Source organism: Nannobrachium achirus (genome assembly GCF_963921795.1).
Source record: "Nannobrachium achirus genome assembly, chromosome: 20".
NCBI classification, from domain to species: domain Eukaryota; kingdom Metazoa; phylum Chordata; class Actinopteri; order Myctophiformes; family Myctophidae; genus Nannobrachium; species Nannobrachium achirus.
The window spans coordinates 34,510,667-34,522,030 of record NC_137827.1 but is presented as its reverse complement, the minus strand read 5'-3'; the positions used below and the strand labels follow the sequence as shown (position 1 = coordinate 34,522,030).

Below are 11,364 nucleotides of genomic sequence, written 5' to 3'. Positions count from 1 at the left end.
TCACGCCGTCACCGGTTCGATTCCCGATCCGGCGACCTTTGCCATATGTCATTCCCCATCTCTCTCCCCATTTCCTGTCAGTCTACTATCAAATAAAGGCATAAAAAGCCCAAAAAACAAATCTATTTTCTTTCCTTTGCGATCATCCTTTGCGATCAATAAAGGTCCATCTAACTGCAGCTAAACTATTTCACCTGGTGTCATCATTTTCACGTGTATTACATTCATATTGGTGATCTGTCAATTTCTATTGAAATAGAGAACTTCCATCTATTATGGGTAGTAAGAATCTGTTTTGTTTTGTTTTGATTTTGAGTCCTGTTTTACTATAGTGCATGGAAATCTTACTTCAAGTGTCAATCTCAGAGCACAGAAGCTACAGTTATATAAGATTGTCAATTTTGACTTCTATACTGTATATAATATTATCCAGGGCATATGGCTGTTAAGACTCATGGGCCCCCTAGTGTTAACCAGAATGAGCAGCCAGTGGGTACCACCTATGGCCATAGGAGGCGCTATGGTAAGCTATAAGGTATCATATCAAGGCCATAAAAGAGGTCTACTGCATGGATGAGGGACCCACATCCTTGAGTACTGCACTAAATGTTAATACATTGGTCAAAGGGCCTCACAGTTAGTCCATGAACCTGGCACTGGTCCCATCTGACCCGGTCCATAATCTGTCCATGAAATTTGGGGCCCAAGGTTCTATACCAACATTCAGCAATGATAATCTTGAATCTACCACTTAAATTCTATTCTGAGCAAAAACATTTGGAAACAATTTGGAAACAGATAGTTTGGATGCTTTTTACTGCATGCAGGTGTTCTCATATATGAATATGACCCTTGATAATGTTTTGTCACAGGAGCTTCTAGCTTCCTCTAGAGCAGGTAATGATGTCACATTAAGTCACCAATTTTATACCCCTATAATAATAATATTGCTAACCAGCTGCTGAGGTCAACTTCAAATGCAAACAATGCAATTAATCCACTGGTAAAGCATCACTGGTTATAGCACCCCCTATTGGACTAATTGCCATTTCACCACAAGAATTCAGGCCATTATGGAGGGATCCATCAGAGAAACCCAATAGCATGTACTATTCTGCCATCTAGTGTAGGCACGATGTAAAACACCAACACAATCTCCCAACAGAGACCGGCAACCTTGCATAGGCGCACAGAACAAAAATCACCACGTCTTTATCCTTGTTTAAGAATTTAGAGAAACATGCAGACACATTTCGTCTAATCGCCAGATCATGGGAAATTAAGATGAGACACTTTTTACATGTTGCAAAATCACTGCCAGAAACTTTCAATACAACAATGAAACATTATATGCCTACTTCAGATTATTGTGCACAGCTAGACTGTAATATAGACCAGACGATCTTTATTACACTATTACACTGAAAAAGACTGTTCCTTTGGTACAACTTACACTCCCTGTGGGGTAGGCCTACAATTTAAATAATATATAAATAAACCTATACTGTTGTTGATCCAAACACATTGATGTACAGCTCCATTGTGAATGGTTTTTGAACATGTAATACATGTGTACTACCTGAAGAAGAACTATTTCACTATTAATGAATCATCTTTAAAGGAGTCATCCAGACCAAAACACATATAGGGTTAAATCTGTCTTTTATCATACCCCTTTATACCTGCTTTAGTCGATTTTTTTCATAGCTGCCCCTGTTGCTAGATTTCGGCTGCCCCTGTTGCTAGATTTCGCAGGCCCTCTCATAACTAACAGAGTGTATAGCCTTTATACTAGTGCGGTTATTTCTTCAGCTTCAAAGTTAGTATTTTTTTATTGGATTGTGTTTACACAACGTCCTGAGACCAACCAAACCGCTGTTTTGACCTCACAGGCACCCTTACTTGTCAAACCGACCCCTCCCTCCCCTCCCTTTCTAGCCTCTCCTCTCCCTGCTCTGGTGCAGAGCAGAAGCCGTTTGACAAGTAAGGGTGCCTGTGAGGTCAAAACAGCGGTTTGGTTGGTCTCAGGACGTTGTGTAAACACAATCCAATAAAAAAATACTAACTTTGAAGCTGAAGAAATAACCGCACTAGTATAAAGGCTATACACTCTGTTAGTTATGAGAGGGCCCGCAAAATCTAGCAACAGGGGCAGCCGAAATCTAGCAAAAGGGGCAGCTATGAAAAAAATCGACTAAAGCAGGTATAAAGGGGTATGATAAAAGACAGATTTAACCCTATATGTGTTTTGGTCTGGATGACTCCTTTAAATCAAAACACCTGTTGCTCAATGCTTGTAGGAGATTCTCATTCTTCCAGCCACAAGGATGAATGATTGGTAAATCACAAGATTCGTGTTGATTCTGTGCATGGAAGAGGTCTTCAGTATAGGTTGAAATACAGGAAGTATTTTACTATAAAATAAAATGAATTATCGAGCACATTTGTCTGGAGGTTTTGCTATAGGCCTATTGTGTTCGTTTTAACGTTTTTGTTGAGAAAAGTGTATTACGAGCAGGTGTCTGCCGAATGAAAATGCAGGATCCCTGACGATTGGAATCAGCTGAAGCCTATCATAGGCCTACTTTGACATATACTTTATAACCGCCACTAACCAAAAATAACTCGTTTTTTGCAGCAAGTCAGACAAATAAAAATACCTTGGTATAGGGCTATTGTAAGTGGTTTGGGTAATGCCGCAGGAGAATGGGATAACTTAGCTCATATATATTGACAATTAAATGTTTTTAATTCAGAAACAAAAGAAAATATTATACAGCCCCTAATCGTTTATTGGCAAAATATCTCTTAAACCAAACGCCAATTCAGTGCTATATAGGTGAAAGTTTCACAATTGTTCTATAGTGAACTAAGTGAAGTAAAGTGTCTGTCGTGCCCTCTCTCCAGCCATGCATGCCAAGCATTCTCAAGTTAACTGTGGCTGGCAGCTCTTCATTCACTGGGTTCAGGAGACTGGAGAGGCACCAGAGCCAACTGTTTACACAGGCCTGGTGAGTTTAAATATGGTGGTGGGATTCTGAATCATGGAGCAGTCGGTAAACAGCCTGTCAGGAGGATAACCTTGAAGAGAAATGTTTGACAAAATAAATGGATGAACAAATAGGCCTATATTGCAACGGAACATTGTCATAAGGCTGTCCTTGACAAACATTTAGCCTATTAGAAAAGGGAGTGAAGAGATTAGAAATAGCTATTTTATTGAGAATGTATTTAAAAATTAGCCTGTAAATTAAGATACGACTTGATAGCCCATAAGGTTGTATGAACGCTAAATTGTTGGTTGATTGACTGACAAAGTTGATAGTCCGAACTATCACTCACTGACTGTACAGTCCGTGATAGGCCTAATGTTCCAGCAATTTGGAACATAATAGCAACGCTTCTGGGATTGTAATACGTGTTGTGTTTTAATAGCGTGTAGGCTTCTTTAAGGATATTCACTTTACGAAAGGGGCCCAATAGGCCGAGTAAAACTACAAGATGGGTAGGCCATAGCCTATACCTCCAAACCCCTTTTTCAGAGTTCTTCTGACCAACTTAAAAAACCAATGGCAACCTCTAAAAGCCTGTCTTTGTCACCCTTAAAACCCACGATGCTCTAAAACGCCATTGTGCTGTTAAACCTCATAAATTTGTCGCGGGGACTGATTAAACATTTCGGGAATTGAAACACTAAAGATTTTGTCTAGGTCCCTTTTGGGCGGGGGACAATGGTCCATTCACAGGGAGACACGCAGACAAAAAGGGTGTTTAAGGGGAGATGCAGCGAGCTGAGGGGCTCGGGCAGTCCCCTCCATATGTGATACAAGGTGGCCCTGGCGAGCAGCACAAAGGACCAGGTGACAGGGACGATGCGCTGCAGGGTCACAGGACGAGCAAACATCACAGGGGTCGTGAAAGCACGAAGAAGCCCCATGTTTTCAACATATCAAGACAAGCCCCCCTGCTCTGCTACACATTTAAATAGCCCATACAGCCTGTTGCCCATTCTCCTGGCCAACTGAAATATTGTATTATTGCATGAGACTAAAGAGGGGGGCCGGGGGATGCGTCCCCCAACAGACAGACAGACAGGCCCATTTCCAAAAAAAACATAAATCAATCTTCTTATGCTACCGGTATATACCTTGGAGGAGACAACGATGTTTTCCCACAGCAGATTTATATTATGTTCGGAAAATCTGATCTGACCATGAACAGTTGCTATAACTAAAAGCCATATACTGACAGCACAGACCCTAAATAGGCTATTGCCTAAATATATTATGCATGTGGCAACTATCTGAAAGCTATTTTCAAAATAAACTCCGGGAAATATAGGCTGTAATTCCTCCTCAAACCAATATACCAAATAATATAGGCCTATCTATTGCGTCGGTCGGTGGCTATACTCTTTCCTTTGGATATACTGTCACTTTTACTCCTAATTGTGTTAGAGTGAAAAGCAGTCCATGGGCCAAAACGACAAAGGCCTTTCTGGGTGTATTGTATGGCTGTAATGTTTACTATGTATTCTTATGCTGAGCCAGATCCAGTCTTTTTACAGTCATGTTTGCTCAGCTTTTGGCTCTTGCTAGTTTTTTATCATTATAAAAGCCTCCTGGGCCAATGTCTTGACCTGCTGCATATTTTAACGTCAAGCGTCGTCTATTAGACTGCCATGGCAGCATGGTAAATTAAGCAAATTAAGTCTAGAAATATAAGTAAAATGCATTTCATTAAAATATAGGCTATATAGCCTATACTTATAGGCCTATAGCCAGTATGCAGCACACACTCACTTAATGATCTTGTTAGACAACAACTTAAAATAAAGTGGGCCTAAAGTAAAATAGGCCCACTTTAGACTATAATGGAGCAATTAATATACAGGAACATATATGTGAAATTATTTATTCATAATTTTGTTCAGGAAAAAAGCAACAATTAAAACATGTGGCCGTGGTATATTTCAAAGTAAAAAATAACATTAAGTCTAGATATAAGCTATTAGCTACTGGCACTGCTGTTACAGTAAACGGCAAACATATTATTTAAATACACAAGTATTGTGTAGACTATAAAACAACTCAATACAAATACATTATATTACAGAATAAACAATTGGCCTATATACACAGGCTACACATCACCAGAAGGTTCACTCTTCAGAAAATATTACGAAAAATATTCATATGAAAATAGTCACAAAAATAATATCAAAATAAAATGTGCAAAAATATTTCCTAGTAGAAAATCTATGTTTTTAAGATGCTCAAAAATTCGCAAGAGTAAACATTCAGAACACATTTGATGCAATTCTTAAATGAACTTGCACACATAACATATCGTCACTGTCGGGCAGAAACCTCGTATCTCCAAATTTCTAATTTGTACATTTTTTTTCGCAAAGTAGGCCTACAGCAGACAGCACTGCTTCATCACACAAGGCCATCGCACAAAAGTAGTGAAAACAGCCGATCTACAAGCACACAAGGCCTTGCGAGGCGTTGTGTGCTTGCCTTGTAGATCAGCTGTTTTCACTAGTTTAAATCATTTTAAAAATGATAAATACAAAACAAACGGTTTTTAACACCCAACAACGACGATATAGCGCTGCATAGGGAACTTCACTTGAACGCGTTGTTATATTGAACAGAATCGTTCATAAAGTCTCTCCAGGCGAAGGCGTGTTTGGAGGCCGGCGGCCCGTGATGAAAGTGCTGATATCTGGGAGCCAAGGCGAACGGATGCTGCTGCAAAGACTGATGATAGGCCAGGCTGAAGGGTGCTTGACAGGAGGTCGGCGCTGCGACGCAACCCAAGCCCTTCTCCGTGTCAATTAAGCAGCTCTGATGATGATAGGGCTTCCCGTCCCGCACCAGGATCGGGACCACGACCCTGCGATGCAGGAACGGAGACTGATGGGGAGGCAGGTCGTGGTGGTGGTGCGCGGCGCCCTCCGTCCGCCCCCTCTTCATCTTGTAGCGGTGGTTCTGGAACCAGATCTTCACCTGCGTGGGCGTCAGGCCCAGGAGGTGAGCGAGCTGCTCCCGTTCCGGGGCCGACAGGTAGCGCTGCCGGCGGAAGCGCCGCTCCAGCTCGAAGGTCTGGGCCTTGGAGAACAGAACCCGGCGCTTCTTCTTCTTGCTGCTACTGTTGTTGTTGTTGGGCTCAGAGTCCGAGTCGGCGGCCAGCTCGTCTGGCTTGGTCGAATCCGGGGAGGCCTCGAGACTGCCTTCATCTGAAGCTGCAGAAACACATGGGATGTTAGGTTAATAACAAGTCGGGTTATACGGTATGAAATGCCATAAAACCAAAAATTAGATGAGGTTAGGGTAATTTCAGAAAGAGGGGGTGGGAAAAAATAATATCCCCATTTCAAGAGTTTGTCACATCGACGGGCATCGTCTAGATTGCAATGAAATCAGATTAATCTGCTAAAGAGTTGGGGACAATTGTGCGTAAAATAAGGTTAGATGTGAACACTACAGGGAGGCCATTCCCATCCGCTGATGATGACCCAAATGATGCCCCTGGTTATAGGTGAGGGCGAATGGATGTTGCCAGCGTTATTATGTATAGGCTACATATCAGATCACACGCGTTAATTAATATGGCACTTACATAGACAGGGGCTCCGGTCGCACTCGATCCATGAGGAATAGGGGGAGCTGGTGCAGGAGCGGACCGGCGACGGCTGCGAGGCCGTCTCGGTGTCATCATGCTCGGGCAAATCCAGGATGCTCCTGACGGAAAAGCTGAACTTTGACGGCACAGCCATTGCGTTGCGTCTGCGTGCCTCGAATCCGTGCGCGTAAAAGCTGTCCAAATAAGGGAAACACTGCACTGATGTCCAACAGAAAGCACCGTGGGAATAAAGGCAATGTGTATCCTCTCCACTTAAGAAGCGCAGGCTTCCAAAACAATTACCTAGTGTAACCGTGTGTGCACGAGGCTTACTGTTTATATAGGCTAAACAGCACTTTGGCGTCGTTTATAAGGCTCCTCTTCTCTTCGGGGGACGCCGAGTACCTGAATGGCTGGAGTGCTGTCATCCAATGGACGGTAGGTGTGGATCGCTCAGAAGAATGAGACAGAGGCTCAACAATGACCGAGGGAAACACTCGTCATCATTACACATTCGTCCCGTATCGTCCAACTGGGGAACAGATAATGGTAATTGTTGGGAGGCTGAATCACGTCTTGGGTGGCAACAAGTGACAACGGAGGCCGTCCCATCACTCCCCCCTCTTCACCGAAATAACATGTCTAATATTTGCATACAAAGTGAGCAATTAGCGTAAATGCCCCCGAGTTGGTTTAACTAATACATTTATAGTGTGCGTATTGGGCCGTTATAGTTATTGGGAAACGTTCATATGTAGGATCTATTAGGCTTGACATATTGGCGTGTTTTATTTGTCAGTCAGACCCAGCAGCATTCATTAAAACACTTTTTGGGGATAGGCTCTATAGTGGTTCTCAAACTTGGGGTCCCAAGTTATTTTGGTCCCCAGATGATTAGCTTAATGTCATTTCTTTTCTCACTCAATGGTAAACTAACCAACACACAGTATAAGTGTATACAGGGTATATCGACAATTTAAAGGGGAAGACCACCCATTTTCAATATTGAACTATGTCATTAATATACCTTAGAGGAGTTGTGTGGAAATAGAAAAAAAGTCCCCCCCCCCTTCTGTGGAGGATTGATTTTGGGGTTTGTATTGTAAATTTCAACTTGATGACATCACACATTGTAATTTACAATACAAACCCCAAAATCAATCCTCCAGTTCTAGGAAACACAGAAGGGGGGGAACTTTTTTTCTATTTCCACACAACTCCTCTAAGGTATATTAATGACATATTTCAATATTGAAAATGGGTGGTCTTCCCCTTTAAGGACTTTCAAGACCGTTTTAATATACCAAACAGTCAAATATTAAGAAAGCAATTACAATTAGGCGAGGCGTTGTGAGCATATATGTAACGGATATTTTCACAATATGTCTGTGGAACCGAGTCACATTAAATGTAATACCTACAATTCCAAGTGCTTGTCAGGGTGGGGGGGGGTCCCCAGTTAAAATATGTTTATTTTAAATTTGGGGGTCACGGCCTAAAAAAGTTTGAGAACCCCTGCTCTACACAAATGTAGGCTATATTTGTGTTATAAATAAATAAGGTGGGGAAGGGTATAGCCTATAAAAAAAAGAACAGTGACGCTTGATGGTCTCTAGTCTAACCACTTCACTGTGGCGCATGCACGACGAGGCAGGTCAGTGTCACAGTTCCCACAACCTGCTGGAGGCTGTGATGTGCACTGCAGCGGCGCCTCGCACGGTGACAGCGACCGGTCCAAGTCCGAGAGGAGAGGAGAGAGGAGAGGGGAGGAGAGCGGTGGTCGTGCCTCCCAGTCGTCCTGGGTGGTCGGACGACAAGAGGGAGCACAAATACATGCCAACCAGAGGAGGGGGAACAAAGGGCAAAATGTAGCCCCGCGTCCGAGACCCGTTGGAAGCATTTGTTCCAGTCAAGATTTTGCATTTGTTCAGTCTCGCAATAATGGCTGATTGACGCCTCCGGCACAATGTGCTTTAACTTTCCAGGATAAATCCGAGCTTGTTCCGTGTTGTCATGGTTTTGAATGGGACTGAATGGGATCTGGGCTACTATATCTACTGCTTTACGTCTACTGCTAACGCGTTCTATAGTGCAAACCCATTACATATGTGATTTGAAACGTATTAAATTCCTTTTAGTTTTTCCACATTTCTACACAAACTGACGACCTCATAGTCTGCAAATGGTAAATGCATTGCTGCTAATTCAGATTATATTTGTCACATATATATATATATATATATATATATATATATATATATATATATATATATATATGCTAATCACGATGGCACAATGGGAAATGTTATTTTTGCAGAAAGAAGCCTGATCAAACAATCACATTTAAAAAGTGAACATCCATATATAAGTATCCTTAACCACCTTAAATAATCCTCACACAACAGCAACAGCAGCACCAACACAATTCTCTCTCTTGTGGTAGTCTTATCTCAAGTGTAGCTTTTCTGTAGTGTGTGTACACAGGCTACCAGTGGTTGACAAACAATTTAGGATTACAGTATAGGCTATCCTGGAGTGGCTAGTTTGCAGAGGGCTCTCTATTGGAGAGCACAACACTGAAAAGCAAAGAAAAGTCATGTCCAGAGAGCGGGAATTTTCTGTCCACAATGACCCTGCCAGCCCTTAATCTATTTAACACCCACAGGCTTCAGTGAGAGTGGGTCCTCTGCAGCTCCCAAGAGCTCTTCACAGCCAAATATTTACTCTGTTGTTAAACTCCCCATTTCCACCCTCTTTCTCAACCAAATGGATGTTTTCTCACTGGGCATTTAGCAGATACGATCTAAACACCAAGCAAGGGTTTCTTAAGAAACAGCTTGGCTAGCTGCCGGACTTAATGGTAATATGTTAAATTTAAATATTTATAACCTAAAAGATTGTAATATGCCCCACATGGAAACATGTTGACCTGTTCATAATTCCAAATGATCAGCCAAAAAGTATATCTCATGGATTTTACTCATCAAAATGTCTCCCCTGATTTCTTCTCTGGATATAAATCATTGTTGTTGGGTGGAAACCTTGCCCAAAACCTTCCTTTATTTTGTTATTTTTAAAACGATTTAAAATAGTGAAAATGCACACAACGCCTTGTGATGTGTGCTTGTAGATCTGCTAGTTTCACTTCTTTTGTGTGACACTTTTGTACGATGAAGTAGGGCTTTAATTTATAAAAAAAACATACAAATTAGAAACATGGAGATACAAGCTTTCTGCCCGACAGTGACAAAATGCTGTCAGGTTTTCCAACAATGTGTTGGGTCACTCACTGTTGCATGATGGAGCCTGCACCTGCCTCTGGAATCCTCCTCTCCCCAGGCCTGCCCTGTAAATTCAATTAGCATTTTGGTGGGGGGCATCTAATGACTTGGCAGTCACATCCCTCTGCGCTGTAACTGCAGGGGCCTTGTGTGGGTGAAGCTGTCAAGCATGGACCAGCTGTGCATGGGTTCACTGGTTGCTCTGGTTTTAATATGACACCAAAAGACGCTTTTGGGTTGCCGTATCTGATGTGAAGCACGCCAAACCGAATGAGTGCTGGACTGGAGTTTGGCGTGGTCATCTTCTTATGAAGAGCGGAGAAAAGACTCTACTACAGTATGTCTTCCCTTTGCTTAAAGCAGATTAAAATGTACATTAAACTGAACAGATTTATTTATTGTTTTCTCAAGAAGAATTACCAAGCTATGTACTAGGAAATATACAGGCTTACTAAAATAAATAAGTAACCAAATAGTGAAAAGTATTAAGATCATGTCCCTATTGTTCCCCCACTAGTGAACAATATTCATTTTGGCTCTTCAAGATTAAACATCACATCAGTCCAACATGTTGGAACACATTCCATTTCTGATGCTGAATTTATGTTAAGTAAAGTTTAGGGTCATTACTATTTAGCCTAACTGCTCTTTATTTAAAAAAAATGCAATCAAGTATAGTATTATTTAGTCAAATTAATTAGTCAAACAAATGTCCTAATTTGTCATACTGTATGATAATTAGGACATTCGTTTGACTAATTAATTGCTATTTTTGGGTCATGAAAATAGCTAAATTAAACAATCTACAAGCCACATTGTGAGCTTGTAGATGTTGCCATTTTTGAAAAATAATTTAAGTTAAAGATGAAAATGGTTATAGGTCTATCTGTGGGTTTTATGAATATTGAACCAATGAGAAGTAAATGTTATTTATTGTTTAAGTATTAACAATAGTTTTTGACTAAACAACTACATTGGAACAGGCACAAACAAACGTAGGAGGTGCAAGCAGGCATATGAACTGTAAACAAGGGATGGACCTCCCATAAAGAGGGGACTGCACACTCCAGAGAACAGAGATGACAACTTACTACTGAGAGTCCATCCCTTTTTTTACAGTCCATATATACTGTGTGTGTGTGTGTGTGTGTGTGTGTGTGTGTGTGTGTGTGTGTGTGTGTGTGTGTGTGTGTGTGTGTATGCGTGTGTGTGTGTGTGTGTGTGTGTGTGTGTGTGTGTGTGTGTGTGTGTGTGTGTGTGTGTGTGTGTGTGTGTGTGTGTGTGTGTTTTCTTCTCACTCAGAGAGTGTGCAAATGGGCCCGTTACGTTTGGTTCCATTTGTACACTCTCAGAGAGTTCAATTAACTGAGGATTGTACTGTGCAATTTCGCATACCACACAGAACAAGCACTGGCACAATGAAAAGGTGGCTGGCATGATGAGCAGTAACAAA

At 41.6% G+C, this 11,364-nt stretch overlaps 1 protein-coding gene across 1 annotated transcript; it reads right to left on the bottom strand.

The window, feature by feature from the left end:
* Positions 1–5,630: 5,630 nt before the first annotated feature.
* Positions 5,631–6,784, bottom strand: nkx2.9 (NK2 transcription factor related, locus 9; the record flags this gene model as incomplete). Its single annotated transcript, XM_080750996.1, has 2 exons — positions 5,631–6,250; positions 6,628–6,784. 2 exons carry the CDS (start codon positions 6,782–6,784, stop codon positions 5,631–5,633), a joined length of 777 nt encoding a protein of 258 aa, XP_080607122.1.
* Positions 6,785–11,364: the final 4,580 nt, after the last annotated feature.